The 27,329-nt window shown below is 32.9% G+C and overlaps 1 protein-coding gene across 1 annotated transcript; it reads right to left on the bottom strand.

The window, feature by feature from the left end:
• Positions 1-835: 835 nt before the first annotated feature.
• On the bottom strand, positions 836-27,329 carry LOC132759750 (uncharacterized). The gene is made up of 8 exons (XM_060751577.1): positions 27,128-27,329; positions 25,843-26,112; positions 24,881-25,045; positions 21,056-22,666; positions 15,343-15,528; positions 7,757-7,902; positions 6,441-6,521; positions 836-2,556 (listed from the first exon to the last, which is right to left on the bottom strand). The coding sequence occupies exons 2-8, from the start codon at positions 26,110-26,112 to the stop codon at positions 2,004-2,006; spliced, it is 3,012 nt and encodes a 1,003-aa protein (XP_060607560.1). The 5' UTR covers positions 27,128-27,329; the 3' UTR covers positions 836-2,003.

The raw sequence follows: 27,329 nt of genomic DNA, 5'->3' as shown, positions 1-27,329 counted from the left end.
AGAAACTGAAAAATTTCATATTATTTTCAAAGTGAAAGGGGCATAACTCTGCCAAAAATCATTGAACCATGACCAAATTTTGAACTTGACCTGCGCATTCCTTTGACATATCCATATGTCAAGTTTGAGTTGAATGTGTTGTACCATTGGGGAGTAAATGAATGGAAACTGAAAATTTCATATTATTTTCAAAGTAAAAGGGGCATAACTCTGCCAAAAATCATCGAACCATGACCAAATTTGAACTTGACCTGTATTTTCTCATGACATATCAATATGTCAAGTTTGAGTTGAATGTGTTGTACTGTTGGGGAGATAATGAACAGAAACTGAAAATTTCATATTATTTTCAAAGTAAAAGGGGCATAACTCTGCCAAAAATCATCGAACCATGACCAATTTCGAACTTGACCTGTATTTTCTCATGACATATCCATATGTCAATTTTGAATTTGAATGTTTTGAACCGTTTGGAGATAATGAACGGAAACTGAAAATTTCATATTATTTTCAATGTAAAAGGGGCATAACTCTGCCAAAAATCATCGAACCAAGACCAAATTCGAACTTGACCTGTATTTTCTCATGACATATCCATATGTCAAATTTGAGTTCAATATGTGCATGGGTTATTAAGATAATGAACGGAAACTGATGATGACGGAAGGACGGAATGACGGAACAGGGTAACACTACATGTATATGCCCCTGCCATTATATGGCGGGGGCATAAAAATTCAGTAAAGCATTCAAAATGGAATAATTTGCCTAAGATATTTAAGAAATAAATTGACAATCAATTTTTGAGCATTCTTAGCCAGATCTGAGTGAAATATTTTGTAGTTTTGGGTGATTTTGCACAATAAGAGATGATTCTGATTCTAAATAAATGGGTGAGGGAATGATCTGAAAATTCGTACACAAGTTATTTGCCCAGACCTGAATCAAATGGTAAAGAAATCTCTGAAAAAAAACAACAAAAAAACATTTTCAATCATGTCATGTAAAAAAAACTCAGTTGAGTCCCTTTAAAGGGTATAAAGTTATATCTTATGATTTTATTTATTATACTAGTATTATGAATTTATAAACAGTAAAATTATGTTGGTTGGATAATCTTAAGGTCAATTTTCCGAAAGGATGTAAAATAGAATTTCTCTGTTTAACACACATCAATATTGTTTGTAAAGAGACTAAAATGATAACCAATATATTTATAATAATAATTATGTTGCTATTAACGAGTATTTTAAGTGTGGTTTTAACCATTTAGCAATGTGTTTGTCAATGATTACATGCATGCGCCATCATCACTCTTAAGGAAATACATAATATAAACACATTTCTTTCATATAGGTATTTTAGAAGTGTTCTTTTTGTAAATAAAAAAAAACAATTTTTGAAGCCGATATTTAGCTTTATACATGTAGAGGTAATACATAATATCATACAATTGCTGGTGAAATTTTTTAGTATTGGTGTGACGTGAAACCAAGCAAATACAAACAAAAATCTAATGAAAGTTTCAATGATACAACAAGAGATAAAAACACAAAAATAATTGTGAGCTGGATGCTCTCTAAATATACTTTACAATATATAGAATAAAATTTGACAATTCGACAAAAAAATACAAAAATCTAAGTTAGTGATTCCGCCAACAATTACAAAGCATAAAACAATATTGGGGTGTCTGAAATTATAGTAGAATATTTGTTTATATCTTGATAAAAATCATACCAAAGTATGTAAATGGAATGAATATCTTGTAAATATTTCGTCAAGCAATTGACTCATAATCATGTCCATGTGACCTACTAAAAAAGGCAAATAAACTTTTTGTGGAAACATAATACAATTTTCCATTGTTAAGTAACAAAATTGCTGGATAATTCTGGTTAACTGCTGCAAATTCCAGTATTTTGGTTGATTCCAGTTTAAGTTGTGTAACTCTTTTCTTCTATATAATTCATCACAAAAGTTGTGCATCCTTTTCGAATAAACTAAGATCTGACTTCAAGACCCATGTCACAAGACCAACCATTCTTTACTTCACTAACACCAGCAGCTAAAAATGTTATATCACCATGGAACATTTTTACTTGTACCTCATTAGCTGTCGACAGCACAAGATTTACTGGTTTAAAAAATAACTTCAACACTAATGGCATCTTACAATTATTAAACGCCTCATAAACAACCCCTGCTTTGTTAGATTGAGAAACTACATATAAACACTCATTGCCACTAATACTTATAGAGGTAATGTTTTCTTTTAAATCGCTATAATGAATACTGTCTAAAACTTCGTCAAGATCTATGTCATCTAATGCTGTTGTTTGAATATCTTCAATATCGCTGTTACATATACACAACTTCAAGTCGACTCCCATATCTGAACAGTTTGAGTATTTCCCGTATGGTGTTATTCTGTCAAAGTTACCCAACGCAAAGCTCGAGTCTTCTGTAATACAAATACTTATGAAAAATATCTCGTCCACAGTTTGTCCGTCTGTTTGCACATACAAGTCCATCTTAGACATTTTAGAGTGCATCCTGTAAATAAAATATCACCAAATAGTAGGTAGTAAAATTTACAAATTTAAATAATTGCACACTAATAAAAAGAACATTTACTCGAAGATTCACAGGGATCTTTTTATCAATATACCATTTAAAGACAAGCAATTAGCAAAGTAATTGGCAAAGCCAATACAAAAATCCCATACCAGTTTAAGAGCAACACAAGAAGCATGGCCATTTAATTATCCATTGTGGTAGACATGAATGAACTTTGAGTTCTTTGGTAAATCTTCCAAGATTTGTCCGCATCATTTTATAATGTGTTAGTCTCACTCTCCGTGCCTAATAAGGAAATTATGTTTATACAACAAACAATCTATGTAAAGTACTGTTTAAAAGGGACTCCCCACTTGAGTTTATGAATCTTTCACATAACATGTTGGTAAATGATAAGGAGCATATATTTTGGAAGTATGAAAGTTGAAACTCCCTTTAAAAAATTAAGAAAGTAAACAGTTAAAAAATAGTATTTTTTAAGGGAAAATTCTAAGTTCAAGAGGAGATAAATAAAAAATATTGGTCTTAGGGTACATAAGATGTAGTTAATGGGTAAGGAACATTATATTTGAAGTATGAAGTGGATTCCCTTAAGAAATAAATAAGTAACAGTAAAAATAATATTTTTTCAAGGGAAAAATTCTAAGTTCAAGGAGAGATAAATCTGAAATATTGGTGCTAGAGTTATGACTTGTCACATAACAATTGTAGTTAATGCATAAGGAACAGTATATTTTGAAAAGTTATGGTAAGTTGACCCTTACGAAAATAAATAAGTAACAGATAAAAAACAATTTTTTTAAGGAAAATTCTAAAGTTCAAGGGGAGATTTTATCTGAAAATTATGGTGCTATGTCACATAAGCTGAAGTTGATGATAAGGAACATATATTTGAAGTTTGAAGTTGGATACCTTAAAGAAATTTGAAAAAAGGTTTTATTAGTTGAAAAATATTTACTGCCACCAAAATTTAATCTGAAATTTCTGAACCGGACGGCCGGGGTGGCGGTAGGACAGCTTAACACGCTCTCCAATACTTCGTATAGTCGAGGCTAAAAATCAAGCAAAATTTAGACATTTTTGCCTTGAAGTTTAAGGTCACTTATGAAATGAAAGTCAAAGCTTAGTCTGGTCTAACTAAAAAGGTTTCTTGTGCCAAGGGTTTGGTGTTGTGGCCAATTATAAAGACAATTACACCAAAAGAAACTTAATTTAAGTTATTGATGTTCAAGAATTTTAAGTTTGCAGAAGGCAAACAGCAATGCCGAAGTGAGGTTAACAAAACCTCTTTTTTTTTTTTTTTTCAAAAACAAGTTGAGGCTTAATTTAAAAATGCAAAGACAAAGCATTTATTTCATTATTCTGGGGTCAATAATAGTGGGGAAATTGAGTTTTTTTTAAATTAAGAGGGACTTATGGAATAATAAAAATTTTACTAAGAGAAAAACTTAACAGGACGCCATACAATCAAAGCTGTGTAATATTTATAAAAACAATGACTTTTTATTCAGGGTTTTATATTTTTGGAATTTTTTTGGTTTTTGAAACATGTTTTAAGATGGTATTTTTTATTTTAATGAGGAAAGTTGCAAGTTTATGCTCCCTTCCAAAAATAATTAAGCAAATAACCCTTGTTCACGATAAAAAAAAATAATAAGAATTGCAAATCATTTCACTTGAAATGAATACGAATTTGGAAAATAATACACAAGATATTTACTTCAAATTACTGGCGTATTTGGGAAAATATGTTAAAATTTTATAAATTTCAAATTTTTGTTTAAACCCCAAATATACGAACTTACTTAAATCAAAGTATAAAAGAATGTCATAACATTAAGCCAATGGTTACTTTTTTCCCCATGCACAGATAATATACAGTCATAAAATGTTTTTTTTTAATTTCTACAGTACCCAATTTTGCAGATAAGGCCTTTTTTTAAACCCCAACACCGACAAATATATAAGTTTAGGGCCCTTTAAAATTTTAAAATCCCTTTTTATATGCCAAAAATTTGACAATGTCCCAGATTGTTTTTGGGCTCAAACCCAGGACCTCCGGAAACTGTTCCAGGGCTCTTCCAATTGAGCATCAGACCCTTACACATTTTCTCACCAAAAACCCGAAAAAAAAAACCCCCCATAATTCTTACCCGGCCCTAATCTGGGGGGGGGGGCCCTTAAAATTTTTAAAATTCTTTTTAATTTTTCCAAGGTTACAGAGCAATTCTTAAAATTGGAACCCCCGGGGCCCCCTTTATATGAATTCAAAAACACCCCCACAAGGGGGGTGCCAAATTGTCACACGATGAGAATAAGTTAAAACCGGGGACAGGGGTTTGAAACCCGGGGACCCCCTTTTAATTTAACTTTTTTTCCCATTTTTCCCAAATTGTTGCCTTTTTTTCCTTTTTCATCCCCAGTTTTTCCCCCCCCTCCCCCCCTGGAAACCGAATAGTTTTACTTTGTATCTTTTTCCCATTTCCCTTAAATTTATTATATCCTCCCAATGCTATTCCCAATTTGTAACCCTTCAAACTTTCAAAATTTTTTTGTAAAATTTAAAAAACAAAAAAAACTCCAAATTTGGGCCACCCCTTTAAACCCATTATCTGTTTTTCCCCTCCCCGACCCAAATCAATTTGGAGGGTTTGGGTTGGGTAAATGCAATTTTTTCTTTTATTCAAAAAAAATTTTTTTTCTATCTTTTCTTAAAAAGGAATTAAAAACCAAAATTTTGGGGAATGTTTAAAAACTTAAACTAAATTTTTAAAATTTTAAAATAAAAGGAAAAAAAAAAAAAAAAAAAAAAAAAAAAAAAAAAAAAACCAATTCCCCCCAGTCCCCCCAAAATTCCTAAAATTAATTTTCCTTTAATACAATACTTTATTTTTCTATTTTTGGAACCCGCTTTGATTCCCCGAACAAACAGAACTAGGGTTTTTCAATTACACCTTGGGGGAATGAAAGGGTTTAAAATTTTTTAACAGTTTATCAAAATTTAAAATAGAATAATTTTCCCATTGTTTTTATTTTAGTAAAGACTACAAATAAGGGCCCTGAAAATTTTTTTTGTATATTTTTTCTTTAATTTTTTTTGTTTAAAAAAAAAATTTCCATCCCATAAACAAACATATGTTCAACAAGTTTGGAAAATGTTTCCCCCCAAATTTCAACTCAACCAAATCAACGAAACTTAACACAGTGTACTGTTTTTGATACGCATTTTGAAAACCACCTGGATAAAAATTTCTAAATATTTAGAAGAAATGACATTATCTGATAAACTGAATATACCTTTAAAAACAATTTAAATTTTGAAACGTATTTATTCATTTGACCAATGTTTAAGGTGGGAAAACCGTTAGCCTATATCCTTACCTGATAATAGTTCAACCTCGATTTGCGCTCGAACTATCGATCTCCTTACATTGCACAGGCCCTTCTAGTTTGAGCGAACAAAGTTTTGATTGAATATATTTTTTTTTTCCTAGGCAATACTATTTTTGGTAGCTGTGGATTTTTGTGGAAACGGTAACGGCACGTAAAACAATAATTTTTTATTTCTGGCCATAAGAACTTCGACTTAGAACAAGTAAGGGTTGATTGTACATCAATTCTCCATAACATAAATTTACTTTAAAATGCTTTGAAACATACTCCATACAAAATGAAAAGACTTGGGACACATTTTCTTTTTACAATAACAATCAACTAAAATAAATTTTGTTTCTTCAAATAAAACCCCTTCCTTAAAGAATACTTTTAGATAAATTCATTTCAACATAAGAAATGTTCATTCAAATTTGAAATCATCCCAAAAACATTTAAACAATGTTTAAAAAAACTTACAAACTTACTCTTTGAAAGATTTGTCTATAGCCCTGGCTCTCTCTTTATATCTTGAAACAAGACTGTCTTCTGGTGTTTCTGTTTCTGACCTATAGAATAAATTTATTACACTTTTTCAAGCAACAGCTTTCTTACAAAAAGTTATTTTCAAGAGAGGAGCTCACTTTATGACATATATAATAGTTTAGTATATATTCTGTATTCGAGTCTCATCCATACATCACAACATAAAACAATTCAATTACATAATTTTACAAAATAAAAGTTATTTATGTATGGCCATTCTAATCAGAATTACAAGAGACTATAAAAATAATATAATGGAAGGGAGGCAACTCTGCAAGAATTTCCAATATAACTTATAATAGAGTTACCTCTCTATATAACCTTCATAGTAAGTTATTAGTTCGAAATGTAATTTAAAAGCTATTAGAATTAATACCTACAGAATCTCTTTAAAGTGACATGCCTCCAGATTCATGCTTAATTTCATGAAAATTGAGAAAATTTATTGAATGGTTAAATATTGTAAAGTGAACTTAGATAGTAAATTTCACATTTCAAATGGCACTAAAATTCTCATAAATTACCAAAAACAGGTCACAATATGTAGAAATATCCCTTACTGTGTTGTCATGTAGTAGAGATATGTTGATAAATACGTAAAATCAGTCATCATATGCATATAATATGTAAGTTATCAATATTCCATTGAGAATATTATGACTTTAACTCTTCATTCATTTCTCAAGTTTGATTTTCATTAACTATTTTTGCTCAGCTGGAGGTGTGTAGCTTTAAGATTATTAGAAAATAAATATTTTCTACAAAGGTTTACCTATTACTATTTAAGGTAGCCATACTGTAATGCTTTCCTGCCAAAAAATTCTAACACAGGCCAATATCGTATTAAATTGGTTTTTTTCCGGAACATTATTTTTCACAAATCTTTGATACTTTAATATAATTTTTAACCGTTACTACCGTAATTTTCTAAATAGTGATAAAAGATGATTGTTAATAACCTAATGCCCAAGATTTTGGAAAAATACTGTTCCAGAAATGATCGATAATAATTATGCTCCGATATTGACCGATGTTAGAATTTTTGTGGTGGGAAAGCATAATTACAGAAAGACTACCTTAATATTGTTTGTGATCATTGAACATCTAAATATATAAAATATGAGGAACCATTTAAACCTATTTACAAATAATTTATAGGTCTTTAAATTATGTTGAAGTTTAAAGCCACATCATACATTTATAATATGGAAGACACTAACTTGATTTTTGCTAGCCAAAACTTTACAATAAATATTACAAACCCTTCATTCGATCAGATATATCAGACACTGGAAAAGAGTGGGCAGCTGCCTCCCCGTCAGAAGGAATTGAATGATCTTCTTCTTTTACTATGAGTAGGATTGGTGTTTGTGTACATTCTTCTTTTACTTCGATAGGTGTTTGCTTCACAGCAGCAGATTTTACATCAGAAGTGGAACATACTTTTTTTACTTTGAAAGGGGTTTGTTTCACGAACACAGGCTTTTCAGCGGAAGTCGAAAACATTTTTTTTACTTTGAGAGGTGTTTGCTGCCTATAAACCACATTTTTTTCAGCAGTAGTTGAACACATTCTTTTGACTTTCATAGTTGTTTGCTTCATGTCCACAGATTTTTCCGCAGTCTCCTTCGGAGCCTTTTCTTTCCTAAGTAAGAAAGGAACAAAGAATATTAGATGCATAAAAAATTTTATAGCCTTTATTGGGTCATATTCTCAATAGAAAATAGTATATTATTTTCCCAATCCACAGGAAAAAATTCCCATTGAAAGTTCCAAAATAAAAACTCTAAAATCTTTGCAAATAAGGGCTTCTTCACTGTAATACGTGCTTAAATCTTTGAAGATGTCATCATAGTCTAGACAGTATAATTGTTTGCATCCATTTAATCACTGCAAAATTTCAGTCATGCATTATTTCCCAATTTTTAACAAAAACACTGCTGAAATTCCCAATTCCATGGGTATGGGTCGTGTTCCCAAAATCCTGGCCCGGGCCCATACCGCTTAGCCGCTAGCCAAAAGTTCTAGCCGTACGTGAGTCACATATGACTAGAAAGGACTCACTGTATTGTCTACCCGTACGGCACTTTTCAAAATTATATGGAAGTTAAACATGCATATGTTATTTTGTGGCTCATCATTATGATTTGTTGTTTTATTTGTATGAAAGATGAATCAAGCACATGGGTCAAATAAATAAAGATCGGAATACATGGAATAAATAAAAAGAACATTGAAAAATAATTAAAAAACAGTGAAAGCAAAATTAATTGTATAATTTTCAAATACAGTAGATAAATATCAAACATAAAATCACAATCAATCAGTTAGCCTTAATTTAAGCCTAAAGTCAAGAGGATTAATCTCTAAAAAATAAACATACAAAGACAATGTGCTGTTTCTTGGTTAAAATACTCGCTTAATGTCATCAAATACAGTGTTGTTTCCTTTATATAACTACTACCCTAAAACAATACTGTTCTCAATAGAAAATAGACATTAAAATTCCCAATTTCCAATGTTTAAATTCCCAAAATGGCTGTTGAAAACAACCACAAGGCCAAGTGATTTCTCTGAAATCATTTAAATTCAACATATTCACATGAATCACCACTCAATAGTTTTCCCTCGATAGTGGGAACTGTTAGCTATTGATATTCATGATGACTGATGTTATTTCTAGCAGAAAAAATGCTTTAAAAAAATCCCAATTTCAGTCAAAATAACGCATTTTTTCCCAATCAGTCTGGTACCGGCACCATTCCCAAAGTAGAGGAACTCAGGAAAAAAACACTGAAATAACAAATGCATTTTCGACGGGCAGCACGAAATACCCAAATATACCCAAATATTGCCTAAATATACCCAAATATTGCCCAATTATACTAAAAATAAATGTTTTATACTAAAAAAGTGTTGTTTTAATGATGAATACAATATACACTTTCACTATTGACTAAGATATAATCAAACATACCCAAATATACATTTTCCTATCATTGCATACTGTACTCCATTAATTTGATTAAAGCTATTATTTTTTTTAAATAACATTGACACTTGTATAATTATGATATGAAATTTCAACAAAATTGCACCTTAAAAATGTAAGTGTAGACAACAACACAGTATATCAACGATTTGAACCCCAACCGGATCTTGTGAGAAGATTTTAGTGTCAGCCATATTCTGCCACTTCACTTGTTTACGATATTGGTATTTATATTGATACCGATGATTGTTAGGTTAGTAAATCTTTATTTATATTATAAGAGAGAAACTTTATTAAACGTCTAAGTTGTGCAAAACATAAACGTTAGCACGAAGGCTATAAAATAATCGAAACTCACGAACAGCTTCCAGGTGAACAACACTGAACACGAACAACAAGAACCGGTTGAACCGGGTGATGCTCCCCGAGAAGGTTCTGGACACAGGAAAGTATAAAAAAAATGAACAAAGGGCAAAAACTCCAAAATTAGGCAAAGCGGAGTTATGTTTTTTTGCACTGCACTTCTATTCAATGAGATCTATCTATCTATAAAGTTTCCTGATGATATCAGAGTTATGTCCCGGGTAAAAGTCAAAGTGTAAAAATGAACAAAGGGCAATAACTCCAAAATTAGACCAGGCTTTGTTTAGGTTCTTTAAGCATTGCAGTTCTATCCAATTATATCTAGCTACCTACAAAGTTTCATGTTGATATCTCTAATAGTTTTTAAAGTATTGTCCAGGACAAAAGTCAAAAAGTAAAAATAAACAAAGGACAATTACTTCAAAATAAGGCAAGGCAGAGTAATGATTCTTAAGCACTGCACTTCCACCCAATGAGACCTATCTATCTACAAAGTTTCATGTTGATATCTCTTATAATTTTAGAGTAATGTCCCAGACAAAGTTCAAAGTGTCAAAATGAACAAAGGGCAATTACTCCAAAAAAAGGCAAGGCAGAGTTACGGTTCTTGTGCACTGCACACCTTCTCAATGAGATCTATCTACCTACAAAGTTTCATGTTGATACCTCTTATACTTTTAGAGTTATGTCCCGGACAAAGTTCAAAAAGTAAAATAAACAAAGGGGGATAATTAAAAAATTAGGCAAGGCAGAGTTACGGTTCTTGTGCACTGCACACCTACTCAATGAGATCTATCTAACTACAAAGTTTCATGTTGATACCTCTTATACTTTTAGAGTTATGTCCCGGACAAATTTCAAAGTGTAAAATAAACAAAGGGGGATAATTCAAAAATATGGCAAGGCAGAGTTACAGTTCTTGTGCACTGCACACCTACTCAATGAGATCTATCTACCTACAAAGTTTCATGTTGATACCTCTTATACTTTTAGAGTTATGTCCCGGACAAAGTTCAAAGTGTAAAATAAACAAAGGGGGGTAATTCAAAAATTAGGCAAGGCAGAGTTATGGTTCTTGTGCACTGTACACCTATTCAATGAGATCTATCTACCTACAAAGTTTCATGTTGATACCTCTTATACTTTTAGAGTTATGTCCCGAACAAATTTCAAAGTGTAAAATAAACAAAGGGGGGTAATTCAAAAATTAGGCAAGGCAGAGTTACAGTTCTTGTGCACTGCACACCTACTCAATGAGATCTATCTACCTACAAAGTTTCATGTTGATACCTCTTATACTTTTAGAGTTATGTCCCGGACAAAGTTCAAAGTATAAAATAAACAAAGGGGGATAATTCAAAAATTAGGCAAGGCAGAGTTACGGTTCTTGTGCACTGCACACCTACTCAATGAGATCTATCTACCTACAAAGTTTCATGTTGATACTTCTTATACTTTTAGAGTTATGTCCCGGACAAAGTTCAAAGTGTAAAAATAAACAAAGGGGAATAATTCAAAAAATAGGCAAGGCAGAGTTACGGTTCTTGTTCACTGCACACCTACTCAATGAGATCTATCTACCTACAAAGTTTCATGTTGATACCTCTTGTTGTTTCAAAGTTATGTCCCGGACAAGAAAAGGGGACGGACGGACGGACGGACGGACGGACGGACGGAAAGACGGACGGACGGATGGACTGACGGACGGACAAGGCGGCGACTATATGCTCCCCCGAAATTTTTTCGGGGAGCATAAAAATCTGTCTTATTCCAATGTTGATTTAGTTAAACATTGAATTGTGATATCGAACTACTAAAGTAATCAATAACAAACGATAATTTAGTCATATGCATAACATATTGCTGTATCTTGAACATAAATTTAAGAGTTTTATCAAGGAGGTCATTTCCATAAACTGAACGTTACTTGCTGGTGATTGTGAACCCTACTTGTGAGTTTACGAATTTTATCTGTACCCTGACTTGTGAGTATTTTTAAAGATTTATTGGAGAAAAAGTTTACGTTCATTACGATTTTGTATCAATTATTGCCAGAAAATATAAATGATTGTAATGGAATTCTAGTATATAAGGTGGGATCTAAGGTATTTTCCAAGAATTGGTTTAACTGATAATATTGTTAATCATTTGTTTAATAAAATATATAATGCTATGTATATTTTTCTTTCGGATCACCATGGAAGAATACAACTGCATATACTGTTGAGTAAAGACTACGAATTTCAATGCCATCATTAGCCACATAATTATTCGCCATCCAGACTGCAACTAGAAAATAAGAATAAATAATGATCAGAATAAAATTTCCTACTTAAAAAATTTCAGCGCCACAACCAATAACGTAAACGAAAAAAAGAAGTTTATAACACCAATAGCTGAAACACTGACAATTAAAATTTCAAAATTTCCCGAATATTCTCCGTTTAAAAAGATGCCAAAATTGTCGACGTCTATGAAAGATATTCAAGAATAAAAGTCGTACATGTCAATGAAAGTCAATGAATTTCTCAGAATATAAAACAGTGTTTAAAAAAGCAGAATGAAATCAACGGTAGGTGTAAAGCTTTCAACATGTTGAAATAAGTAATCTGCAAAAAAAATCTTGTAATGATATTTCGGGGTTTATTGATACGTGACATTATATAACGGTCACGTCAAAACTAACAACAATGCCGTTGAACTAAATATAACAAGCAATTATCATAGTATTGCAAGCAATCCATAAGTCCCCTACCGGTAAGAGCCCAAGCAACATTCTGAAGGGCCATTTGCCATTCACTTATGTTCCTATTTTAAGTAAATTTGTTGAAAAAGTTCTTTATAAGTGATCACAGGAAACAGTTTTTATGTACAGACAGACGGACTGAAGGACACTCTAAAGTTATTTTTTAAACATCCCTGTTATCAAAATATATCATTTTTAAAATCCTATCATGATTGAAGAAGTTGGAGTAAAAATTACCAATTTCTCAAAAAAAAATCTAAGTTCAAAAGGGGCATAATTCTGGAAATAGTCTTGCTAGAGTATTGGACCATCACAAATGTTGAGTGATAATAAGAAACATTTATATGAAGTTTGAAGTAGATACATTCAGAAAAAGAAGTTTTTAAAAAAAAAACAATGTTTTTTCATGAAAATTTTAAGTTCAAGGGAGGTAATTCTGATAAATTTTGTGCTAGAGTTGTAAACCTTGTCACATATGATGTGGTTGATTACAAGCAACTTATGTTTAAAGTTTGAAGAAAATACCTTAAGAAATAAAGAACTTATAGTGAAAAAACTTAAAAACTAGAATCAGAAATCTTGAAATTCAGTCTATTTGTTGCCATAGCAACCAGAATTTTCAACATAGGAAGATAAGAAAAGGATGTGCATAATTTCCATACTGCCATATACCCATATGTCAAGTTTCATAAACATATTTTCAGTACTTTTTGTGTTATTACTGGATCCAGGTTATGTGTAAAATTTGCCATATTTTCAATCTATTTGTTGCCATAGCAACCAGAATTTTCAACATAGGAAGAAAAGAAAAAGACGTGCATAATCTCCATACTGCCATCTATCCATATATCAAGTTTCATAAAAATATTTTCAGTACTTTTTGCGTTATTGCGGGATCCAGGTTATGTGTAAAATTTGCCATATTTTCAGTCTATTTGTTGCCATAGCAACCAGAATTTTCAACATAGGAAGAAAAGAAAAAGACGTGCATAATCTCCATACTGCCATCTATCCATATATCAAGTTTCATTGAAATATTTTCAGTAGTTTTTGTGTTATCGCGGGATCCAGTTTTGTGGACGGACGGACTGACGGACGGACGGACGGACAGACAGACGGAGGGTAAACCTAAAGTCCCCTCCGGTAAACCGGTAGGGGACTAAAAAAATTATATTACATATGTAATATTTTAGCTTTATATCTTTCCAAAGAAAAAAAATGAATGGTAAGTGAAGATGAGGTTTGTTAGTTAATTATTCCTATCAAGAAATAATTGACTTTCTGGTTCGTATAACCAGCCACTTCATGCCGGTATTTTCGTAGACAGTGAAAACATGACGAAGCTCCTCCATTCATATGCAGTTTTAGTTACTTACATAGAACTAAAACATGTACCCTTCTCTTGTGACACAATAACTTCGTATTATGCACAATAAAATTTGGAACATACGACAAAAACACAATAAAAATCATCAAAAGTGACTCGCAAGTAATGGTTCAGTGAAAACACAAGTAGGGTACAGATCATTAAAATTGTTTTAGCAAGACGGGTACAGTTATCAGAAATGTCGCCTCTATTATTTACTATGTTTTATCAATATTCAAAGATATTTTCACAAGTGTCTGTCCGGTAACATGAGGTTAAGACAATAAAGTTAAGATTCAGATATGAGTTATAGTGAAATAAAACAATTTTAGGCATACATTTGCTTGTGTAATCGGCGTGTGTTGACATAAACAAAACATGAGGCGAAGAGCACAGCGGTTTATGCGCATATGTTTTACGAAGAAGGTTATGGATGTATATTTAAGCAAAGATAAATTATTTCTTAAAATGATTCAAATGTTAACATACCGTAACATATTAAATTCAAGCCGATTTTTGATAATTTAATGTGTCATTACGCCTGATTGTACGTTTAGATGCTGAGATCTTCTCACAAGATCCGGTTGGGGTTCAAATCGTTTATATACTGTGAACAAATATCATATCTTGATTTACAATTGCAAGTACTTTCATAAAGAACCTATATAGTAGATAAGCAAATGTCACAACTAAATTTTCTTACAACATCTTAACTGCCCATTTCAACGGAATGAATGAAAGTTATAGCAGACTAAGTCATATTGTTTTATAAATATTTATTTATTTCTTCTTCTTCTTCCGGGTAATGTGCTGGGCCCCTCTGGAGCATCGTCGCACAATTCTCATTATAATCTATATTTTATACAAACAAAAATAAATGTTGCTATATTTGGGTATATTTGGGTGTATTTGGGTATTTCGTGCCGCCGTTTTCGACTTCCATATAACTTTGAAAATGCAGTACAGCTAGCCAAGACACTCTGTCTTTGCTTACGCGACTCACGTACAGCAAGAACTTTTGGCTAGCCGTACGACTAGCCACTTTCTTCTAAAAAATGAGGATGGGGGTTGAAGTGTTTGGAGAGGGGAATAATTTGTCTTCTTAAGTTCTTTTTCAAAATTTGAGGGATGTCAGAAGTGAATAGTTCCCCTTGAAAATCATATAAGTAAACATATGCAGTTTACTTTTCTTTTTATTAAATAACGTTAGTTTAACATTCAGGACATTAATTACACTATTCGAAGTGAATGTTTATTTACTTAAAAATTTATCTCACCATGCTTGAAGAAGTCGCACGGCAAATTCATCGTGAGTGCTGACTTCACTTGCATCTTTCAAACTATTCCACTCCTGCCAGGTTTCCTTCGACAATCTTACAGCGTGTCGGGTTTGTGCATATGTCTTATAAGTTTCTTTTCTTCGCCTTTTAGCTGTTTCTGGCGACATACGCGGCTTACGCGTTTTCTTCCTTTCCGCCATATTTGTTTACAAGACGTTTCGGTCCCAAACAAAATCGACCCACAACGTTTCGGCCCTTTCACGCTCGAGACGTTTCGGCCCTTCTATGACATTAAAAAAAAGATTGTACGTTCTTGAAAAAAAATCGATATAATTAATGAAACACACAATAAAAACACCTTAAATTCTTATATAATGAGACACTTGATAAACAACAAAAACTACTTGATCAAAAAAGTTAATTACAACAAGAGCCAATTGTTACCATGGCCACCCCCGCAGAATGTGTTTGCTCATTGGAAGAATATATATAGTAGAGCAGATATTTCAATTCAAAGAGGTCTTTTGGTAATGAAAACTGATGGCTGAAGTGATTACAGATTTGAAACATATGACTTGTGAATACTAATGGCTGAATATAAGAAAGGGCAATTACTGAAAAATAATGCAGGGTAAGTTATCATTCTTGTGTGCTGCACTCCTCAATGAAATCTATCCACCTATGACGTTTCAAGTTGATACCTCTTACAATTTTTGAGAAAAGCTCCGTACAAAAAGTATAAAATATAACAAAGGGCAATAACTAAAAAATTATGAAGGGTAGAGTTATCATTCTTGTGCACTGCACGTCTCCTGTGTGAGATCTATCAACCTATGAAATTTCATGTTGATAGCTCAAAGGCTTTTTGAGTTATGCTCTGGACAAAAATTAATTTTGAAAAATAACAAAGGGTAATAACTCGAAAATTATGCAGGGTAGAGTTATCATTCTTAAACACTGCACTCCTCCTCAATGAGATCTATTCACCAATGAAGTTTCAAATTGATACCTCCAATTCTTTTTGAGATATGCTCTGGGCAAAAATGTCGAATGGAAGTATGGAGACTATTTCCCCGCCGCCTTACGGTGGGGGATAATTACATCTATCTTCATGATACTATTAACATATGTCATATAAATAACATATCAGCAAAAGCAAATAAGTCACTCATATTTATAACTAGAACTCTGCGAGTCGGATGTGTCGCCTTGTGAACAATGTAGTTTAGGGGAAATGGCCAGGACAAAAATGAAATATGAAACATAACAAAGGGCAATAACTAAAAAAATAATAAGTGCAGAGCAGCAGTTTCTGTACACTGCACTTCTTCACAATAAGATCTATCATTCTATGATGTTTCAAGTCCATAGCTTTCATACTTGAGGAGAAATGACCAGGACAAAAATAAAGTAAGAAAATCAACAAAGGGCAATAACTCAAAAATAAGAAAAGCAGAGTATCACTACTTATGCACTGCACTTCTTTTTAATGAGATCTATCATCCAATGAAGTTTCAAGTCCATAACTTTTATACTTTCAGAGAAATGGCCTGGACAAAAATTAAGTATGAAAATTAACAAAGGGCCATAACTCAAAAATTAAGAATGCAGAGTACCGATTCTTGAGCACTGCTGAGATCTATCATCCTATGAAGTTTCAAGTCCATAGCTTTTATACTTCGGGAGAAATGGCCCAGACACAATAAAAGTATGAAAATAAACAAAGGGCAATAACTCAAAAAATAAGAAATGCAGAGTACAAGTTCTTGTGCACTGCACTTCTTCTTAATGAGACCTATCATCCTATGAAGTTTAAAGTCCATGGCTTTTATACATTAGGAGAAATGGCCCGGACAAAAAAAAAGTATGAAAATTAACAAAGGGCAATAACTCAAAAAATAAGAACTGCAGAGTACTGGTCCTTGTGCACTGCACTTCGGGTTATTGAAAGAAGCAGGCATACCAAGTTTGAAGTCAATCAGACTTATAGTGACTGAGTTATGCTCCGAACAAGCTTAAGGGGAAGCCGACGCCAACAATGATGCCGACAACGATGCCGACACAGAAGCCGCTGCCGCCGACCTCGCTGACAAAAGTAACCCCTATAGGTCACCTTTTCAAGGCGACAAAAAAAGGAAATGTCAAAACTTCAACAAGAGGGCCATGATGGCCCTGAGGTCGCTCACCTGTATATAGCCCCCCCTCCCCCCCCCCCCCACATAAGAAGATGTTTCTTGCTAAACATCTAAGCTCTAGCTCATTGGGCTTTTTAAGTTTTTACTATACACATATAAGGAAAATCAATGACACCCCTGGGGCGGGGCCAGTTTTGACCCCAGGGCTTTTATTTGAACAAAGTTTGTAGATACTTACGTGAAGATGTTTCATGCTTAATATCTAAACTCTAGCTATTTGGGTTTTTTCAAAAAAGATTTTAAGTTTTTGCTATACACAGATAAGGAAAATCAATGACCCCCCGGGCGGGGCCAATTTTGACCCCAGGGCTTTTATTTGAACAAACTTTGTAGACACTCACTGAAAGATGTTTCATGTTTAATATCTAAACTCTAGCTATTTGGGTTTTTTTCAAAGAAGATTTTTTAAGTTTTTGCTATACATGTACACATATAAGGAAAATCAATGACCCCCTGGGGCAGGGCCAATTTTGACCCCAGGTCTTTTATTTGAACAAACTTGGTAGACACTTACTAGAAGATGTTTCATGCCAAATATCTAAGCTCTAGCTCTTAGGGTTTTTTAAAGGAAGATATTTAAAGTTTTTTTCTTTCTGTTGCCATGGCAACCACAGTTTTGCATGGAATTAAATTCTTTGAAAAATTTTTAAAGGTGACCACCCAAGGAACATTCCTGTGAAGTTTGGATGAAATTGGCCTAGTGGTTTATGAGGAGATGTCATTTAAAGTAAAAGTTTACGGACGGACGACGGACGGACGCGGACGAAAAGCGATCACAAAAGCTCCCCTGTCACTTTGTGACAGGTGAGCTAAAAAAAAAAAAGGTTAAAGAAATTGCCTACAAAACTTAAGTAAGGCCCCAGTTAGAATACTGTTCCACGGTTTGGCATCCTTGGCGAAAATATCTGGTATACAAAATAGAACAAGGTAACGGGTCAGCTGCCAGATATAATATGTATACAACAATTACACCAGTAGTGTATCTAAAATGTTCAGTGAACTTAATTGGCAAACTCTAGAGCAATGGCGCAACATCAGCTTTGTGAACCTACTCTACTCTACAAAATCCAACACAATCCTGTGAGGGTCGATCATCACCACCTGGCACCCACTAGAAACCTGAACTACCTAATACCATACTCAAGGACACAATGCCACTCCTATTCATTTTTCCCCAGAAGTATTCGTCTGCGAAATAGCCTTACTTGTGTCCTTACATTTAGCTAGTCCCAGTTTAGACCTCTTTACTGGACAGCTGCATCAGTTTTTCCAGTTCTAAGGCAGCTAAATTGCTTCAGTCTAGTAGTTCTTTTTTAACTTGCTTTTATCTTATACCTATAAATTGCACTAAACACATGTGTTTTTAACAGATACATGACTATTCCCAGACAACTTGCCTGCTTAGTGTTATCATTAACAATTTTGAAGAAGTATAATGTAGATGTAGATTCAGATGTAGATACTGGCACTTACAAGTAACTGCTTAGCAATCAATTCTGATTATTCTGATTATTATTACACCTCAGAGTTCATAATCTCTTAACTAAACATTTAAAAATATGTTGTTGTTTTTTTTTCATTGTGTAACAAATGACCTTTAATGGCTTATTAATTGTGGTTTAATAAGCAAAACCAAAGAAAACTTCAGTTTTTTTTGTTGTTTTTTTTAATTAACTGTTTGTTATAATTTCTGGATAATGTTTTTAATTAAATTAATGCAATTTAGTAATCATAGATGATAAACCTTATAAAAGTGACTAAAAAAACTTAACATAACTGAATTAACCCTTTCGCTGCCAGAGGGTTATTGTTTTATTGTTCACATATTTGCCAGAGGATTTTCTAAGAAATTACTATATTATTATTAAATATAATTATTATTATTTGTTATTTGTAACAAATGACCTTTAATGGCTTATTAATTGCGGTTTGAAAGCAAAACCGAAGAAAACTTCAGTTTTTTTGTTTTGTTTAGTTTTTTTAATTATCTGTTTGTTATAATTTCTGGATAATGTTTTTAATTAAATTAATGCAATTTAGTAATCATAGATGATAAATCTTATAAAAGTGACTAAAAAAACTGAACGTAACTGAATTAAACCACGCTTACTTTCTATAGATATGTTATGATTATAAGATATGTTATAATACTTGTTTTGAATTTCAAATGTCTGTGCTATAATCATTGTTGAAAGCATTTCATAAATAATTCGCAGCTTTATAATGTTGTCCTGAATCATTCAAACTTGTCATTTACTTATAAATAAATAATTGTTAATAATAAATGAGCCGTGTCACGACAAAACCAACATAATGGGTTTGCTACCAGCATGGATCCAGACCAGCCTGTGCATCCACGCAGTCTGATCAGGATCCATGCTGTTCCATTACAAACTGTATAACAAGTACAGAAACTAATAGCGATCAGCATGGATCCTGATCAGACTGCTCGGATGCGCAGGCTGGTCTGGATCCATGCTAGTCGCAAACCCACTATGTTGGTTTTGTCGTGACACGGCTCAAATGTCTATTTGTGTACAACATTTTGTTTATTAAAGTTTTATGTTCTGTTTCGTTTGTTTTGATATTCCCTTTTTCCTACCATTTTAGCATCATTCTTTTATAAAATCAATAATCAATTAATTCTTTTATTCATTTTCCATTCATTGATTGAAATATTCCATTCATTGATTAAACTTTTCCATTCATTGATTGAAATGCTACATTAATTCTGATATAAAACACATAAAGGTATTAGACTTATCCTTAACTAAAAATGGGGCTGATCTGGCAAAGGGCTAAAACACCTGGGTCCGAAATGTCTTGAGTAACTTGGGGTCAAAACGTCTTGGGTCCGAAATGAATCGAAAAAACCTTTACAAGCTGTGTGAGCATGTGTCACACGACATCTATTAATTTACATCATGTACATATCAGAATGTAACATACACTTTAGTAATACCATTGTGTTTTAGGATATTTATTACTTTCTGACCGTTGGAATTGTCTTGTTATTGATTTAAAGACCACCTTTAACAAAAGCAAAACTTTTTTTTCCTTCTATTAAACATTTCTGAAAAATTACAGGATTTGTAAGTCCAAAAAAGAAAACATTTCATATGACAACAACAAGGTTTAGAAAACAAATTGGCAAGCAAAAATTCAATAATTAGACTTTCCAGATCAAGGTCATTTATGAGTACAGCTAGGTCAGAGTTAGTTTGGTTTTCATCAAGGTCTTGTCCTTAATGATGATTTAAGCACTTTTTGAGTTATCACAACATACATGTATTGCTATATTTGCCATATTTTTAGTCTATTTGTTACCACAGCAACCAGAGTTTTCTACATAGGCAGAAAAAAGATGTGCATATAATCTCTATACTGCCATCTTTTCATGATTCTTTTTCAGTTTCATAAAAATATCTTCAGTACTTTTTTACGAATGGTCACACACTGATGGAACCATGGACGCTGGACAAATTGTGATCACAAAAGCACATCTTTAGCAATTTGTGCTCAGGTGAGCTAAAAACCACTCATGAAAACCTAGGTATACAATGTATATTTTCTACAAAGTATACAACAATATAATTAATGGTTAATTACACTTACATTTCCTGTACTTTCTTGTATATTTTTCATTTTCTTTACTTTCATTCGCTGACAACTTCCAAAACCTCCTGTCATGATCGCAGCACTTTTCCTCTTACTGGACTCCCGCCTTTGTGTTTGAATTTTGTTATTCATCATACCAACAAAATACATTGCCACTATGAAATGGTATGCTCGATTTTTTGAGGAAACATCATATCCAGCACAAATACATAAATTTGGCATGATTCTAGGTATATGACTGCAAGTTCTCGATGGCGAGATTTCCCTAAGCAGTCCATACCTTGAAACATTAAATTGTCTATTGAAATCACTTACTTTATTATCAAATTTTGTTTTTGATTTAAATTCTGTATGTAGCATTTTAGTTATATACATAATCGTATAATGTAAATCTAATACACTTATCAATCTATGTTGATTGTCTTTTAAAGCTTGAAGCTGATGCTTATTGAAAAATGACTGCACTTTATCTGGAATCAGCATAAATAATACAGGATGATAGACCTCTATCCGCCCGTCTGGGGCGTTACTTACAAAATCCCCGTATGCATTACCATGATCGGAGAACACTATTGTCAATGTATTGGCCATCGTACTCGACCAAACCAAATATTCCGCTAAAGCTGCATCCAAATACTGAATTCTTTTCCCCGAACCAATGTGGCCGATATTTGTTTCGAGGAATGACAGAAATGGTTTTGATCTATGAAGCATGGTCTCTTGAAACATTTTCAGATAGGATAGCATATACTCGTGTTGATGTTGCCCGTTATAGCATATTTTATCTGGCGCATGAAACGGGTCAGGCACTTCATTTGCATTTAGTATATCACAGCTTGTAAAGGTAGTTCCTAAATCATCTATACCCGCTCTTTTGCTGGCATCTATAAAGTTCTTATATAAGGCAGTATCACTTAAACTTTTGTTATAAACCAATAAATCCTTAGAAAGTCCCCATTCCCAAAGCGGGCACAAATCTTCTAACCATAAATTCGAATATCCCAACTTTCTTAAAGGCACCAGCAGTTTTTGCAAATTCAATATCTGTCTTGGCATGTCCTGAGTTCCGAATGGTACTTCAAATGGATTAATAGACCCAGAGAACAATGTCTGCAAATTTTCAAAAGTTCTTAAGCGTACTCCTTGAACGAGTTCAAAATCAAGGACCATCAATGTACTGTCCTTGAAGTCAGCTGTCAAAGAATCAAGGGCTTTAACAGTCCGTGGTAAAGATCTATAAAAATGGTGTCGTGAGACGGAGTCGATAAATATAAAATTCAAATTTACATGTTTACTACTTTCATCTTCTACTTTTGATTGAGATTCTTCAACTGGCTTCGGAGGTAAAATTAATAACTGTGGGTTCCCGCTTTCAAGGTACAAATATTCGTCCGTCTGTTTTTCTTCGTCTGGAGACATATTTGTACACGCAAGAAAACAATATCTAGTTTTACTAGTCTCGATCACATTCTCAATTGATTTCTTTAGCTGGTTATTTGAACGGCGTAATTTCCATACAAATTTGCCAGTGTCGTCTGCTTCACCGATGTACAAAGATTTATGGCATAAAGAAATATCACAGTGGATGGACCATTTATCTGCAGAGCCCTGAAGAAGAATAACAAGAGCTGTCGGTAGGACAGCAACGCTCGACTATTCTTAGTGCTTGATAGTAAAAAAAATGCCTGATACAGTTACCTCCTCCTGTTTACAGGTTGGGGTCATGATGGTGAACAAGTGTGCAAAGTTTCAAAGCCATATGTCAATGGACTTTGAAAATATTTGAACTATTACAAAAACTTTAACGTAAATTCTAAGTCGAAAAAGGGGCATAATTCTGTCAAAATGCTTGATAGAGTTACCTCCTCCTGTCTACAGGTTGGGGTCATAATGGTGGACAAGTGTGCAAAGTTTCAAAGCCATATGTCAATGGACTTTGAAAATATTTGAACTATTACAAAAACTTTAACGTAAATTCTAAGTCGAAAAAGGGGCATAATTCTGTCAAAATGCTTGATAGAGTTACCTCCTCCTGTCTACAGGTTGGGGTCATGATGTTGAACATGTGTGCAAAGTTTCAAAGCCATATGTCAATAGACTTTGAAAATATTTGAACTATTACAAAAACTTTAACGTAAATTCTAAGTCGAAAAAGGGGCATAATTCTGTCAAAATGCTTGATAGAGTTACCTCCTCCTGTCTACAGGTTGGGGTCATGATGTTGAACAAGTGTGCAAAGTTTCAAAGCCATATGTCAATGGACTTTGAAAATATTTGAACTATTACAAAAACTTTAACATAAGTGGTTACGCCGACACCGACGCTCGGGTGACTGCAATAGCTCTACTTATTCTTATCGAATAGTCGAGCTAAAAAACGACACATCAAATTTTAACGACAAATTTTTCAGTCACTTTGAAAAGTTCATAAAAACATTAGAAGAAAGCATGTAGAGCAAATATCAGATATGAAAAAAACTTTTTGACCATAATTTTGGCCATAAGCATGTTCTTGTTTGAAGACCTGTGTGCATTTTGCCTTAGCCACTTTAATATGGGAGTGCGAGAGTCGTATGTTAAAGCATGACTGTCCACCTCTCAATCCTCGGTTAATGGATTTGAACCCGACTCCAGTTTCAACCACAATTCCTCATCTGACTCAAGACAGTATTATTTAGTCCAAGAAGTGGACATGAATGTGATTAACGTAAAAACATCTTATTTCAAATAAAAACTAAATAAGTATGATTAAACTAAAGGGAATTCTAACAAAAACAACTTAAAACACCAGAATAAACTTTATTTTGCATAAAGCTTTCATTTCTTTGACATTTTTACAGTTCAGTTATATGCAGTTTTAAATGTCCACTTTAAAGGCACATTATGCCTCAGAAATCCATATTTTTTGATTCTTTAGAAATATCAAACATGTGTTTAATAATGTTTAAATAATGGATTAAGTGGATGTTAGATGTTTTACAACTGAAAAAAGTAGGGCTGAACATGCAGTTATGTGTTGTAAAGGTACCAAACTGTAAAGAGAAAGTAGTATTTTGACTTCCATACAAAATATTAATTCACTTTAATTATACCAATGGTCAACAGAACTTAAAAGATGTAAAAGATAGTTCATACATATAGCAAGTGAGTATGTTTTTGGAAACCATAACAAGATACCAAACAAGAGCTGTCGGTAGGACAGCAATTCTCAACTATTCTTAGTGCTTGATAGTAAAAGAGCCTTGCTAATGTAAAATTTTCTAAATTTACAAAAGGGCAAAGTTTTTCTTTAAATCCATGTTACAGTTATAGGCATTGGAGAGAGTCCTATTACGCTCTCAAAGAAGAGTATAATATTTCAACTTGTTTCAAAGCCAGATGTCAATAGAATATAAAAATAATCTGGGGTGGTATGCAAACTTGTACATAACTTCTAAGTCAAAAAAGGGGGATAATTCTGTCTAAATGCTTGATACAGTTACCTCTTCCTGTCTTCAGGTTGGGGTCATGATGGTGAACAATTGTGCAAAGTTTCAAAGCCATATGTCAATGGACTTTGAAAATATTTGAGGTATTACAAAAACTTTAACATAAGTGGTTTAACGCCGACGCGGACACCAACGCTGACGCTCGGGTGACTACAATAGCTCTACTTATTCTTATCGAATAGTCGAGCAAAAAATAAACAGTTTTGAGAAATAAAAATAAATTTTTTAAATTTTAGTATAATTATCTGAGGCATAATGGGCCTTTAAACCTAAAGATTAAAATGACTTTTAAAACAGTCTTGAGTAACCGAATTAAGCTTGAATATGTCACTTACTGAAATGTTGCAATATTCCCTGGTATAAGGAGTCTTGCAGGCTCCATTAATATCAAGGGTGGACGGATCTCCGAATAATTTTGCAGCTAATCTGCAGGCACTTTTGAAAGGCTGTATTCTTTTACAATCCGCTGTTCTTAACGTTGTTTCATTTACTTTTCTGCTCTGTAATGGTAAACATATAAAGTTATCATATGACTAAAATAAAACTCAAGAGACTGGAATCAAAATTCAACTTGTCTTGATTTTAGTTCTCTTTATTTAATAGAAGTTTTTAGAATTTACAACAGGACCGGTAGAAAAATGTGGCCCGTTCAAAGAGTTCATCAGCTTCTTGTCCAACAGGGACATAATTGTGGCTAAGAAAAGATTTTGTACGATCAGTAAACAAAATATTATATTACCTTCGAAATGGATAATTTATTTTAAAATTAAAGCAACGATCATCTTTTCTAAAGGATAAATATGGCTTTTTTTTAGATAAATCATTTCATAAAATTATCAGATCAGAAGAATTCTGGTGGAAAATGAAATTTTCTGTTGATAAAATACATAAATAGAATACACAATAACGAAACTCCTCGATACCTCTAACATACCAGTCTATTTCCTACATTTATATTAGTAAAGTGGACGATGCGAATAGAAACCAAATATTTTTTAGAATACTATCTTGTAGTAAAAATATATATAAAATTATGACTATACAAGTAGTATTAATATTGGTTTATACAGAATTTATTTTAGTCTGATTGTGTAGGAGCTATAAGCTTATAGGCACGCCTTAGAATCCGTTCCTGGAGTCAACCAGTACTGAGCAATGAGTGTAAGGTTTCCTGCTCAAGAAAACAACGACTTGCCCCTGACAGGGTTTGAACCCATACGGCTAGCGATCCTTAGATTACTAGTCTAACGCTTTGACCACTAGGCCATGCTACCATGTGCATTAATGTTTCACATACATTTAATCTTGGATTCAGACATTCTGGATCTTCCTCATTTTTCCTTTCTTCCCCATTTAGAATTTCTCTCAGGATACTTTTCCTTTCTTGCTTGTCATTTACAAAATCTTCTGGTAGATTCCATTTACTCTCCTCTGATTGGTTGCTATTTATAAACACAGATGTCAACCAATCAGTTCTCAGCAACATTAAGGTGATGAAAGCAGCTGCTATGAGCTTTAATGCGAATGTCTTTTTTTTCCTCCGCATTGTCTTTTCTTGATGACTCATCTGGTTGAAGGAAAATAATACAATTTGCATAATACATGAGTTATAATTACCAGGATGCTAAATGTGAATAACAGGCAGCTCAACACAAATAAAAGGTTACCAAACATGAATAATAGAGAGCCCCTGGATACCAAGTTTAAAGGGAATAGGATGAATACAGAAGCCATGACTTTTGTATAGCATTGAAGTTTCAAGTGTGACCTTGATGTTTAACCGGGTAGCTTCAAGTGTGACCTTGCTGCTAAAGATCCTGTATGGTGTAATTGAGGTTGATACCACACTTAAGTGATGTTTTATATATGTATATAATTATGCTAATAAAACAATTTTTAAACATCAAAGAATATGTAAAATATGTACTGCAAATATTTGTGCACATTATATGTAATCATTAAAATATATGAAAAATAATGCGTTCCTCTAAATCAAAACTTACATAGAAACAATATAAAGGGATACTCAGGCAAATTAGTGCCAAAAATAAGAGAATTATCTTATGTACTCAAATCATGCTACAATGACATTTATAAAAGTCCAAGCATTTATTTCTGTATAAATTCTATATATTTTGGATTTGAAGCTTTGATATATGTTGAACAAAATTTAGCCGCAGACAGAATCACCAGGTACTTTTAAAACCATCCATGTGACTTAAACAAACCCTTGAAGTTACAACAACAGATATTGTGGATATTGTATGATTGAAACAAACCTAAGTCATTTATTTGACATGTTCTTTAATGTTTCCAGAGTTCACTGTGACAACTAATGTGAAATCTTAATGCACTAACCTGACCAACGAGGGTCAAGTTAGGAAACCGCAATTTTTTTCTTTATAAGGAGAGAAGTTTTGTTTCTGTGACTGCCTAGTGTATTCATTTTGAGGACATTTACAGATTAATGAATAAAAAATTTAAAACTAAGAAAGGAAAATTTTTCCTGTATCTCTATCCCTGACTATTCTACTAAAATATGAATTTGTGTCAGTCTGTCAAACAAAGAATAGACAACTTACCAATAGTTATCTTAGATCATCCTTGTTACAGCAAATCATCATCACTCCAAATTCAATCTAAAACCAATCTTTTTGTAAAAGCCCTACCATCACAACCCAAACCATATTTGTGGTAAATGTAAATCTACAGATAGAAAAGATAACAATTAGTTATAAATATTGACTATACTTCTTTACAGAGAAACAGATAAGCTTTAAAAGT

This window comes from Ruditapes philippinarum, unplaced genomic scaffold, assembly GCF_026571515.1.
Source record: "Ruditapes philippinarum isolate M1 unplaced genomic scaffold, ASM2657151v2 ctg2693_1_1_1_1, whole genome shotgun sequence".
Classification (NCBI taxonomy): Eukaryota; Metazoa; Mollusca; class Bivalvia; order Venerida; family Veneridae; genus Ruditapes; species Ruditapes philippinarum.
This window is presented reverse-complemented; position numbering and strand designations above follow the sequence as displayed.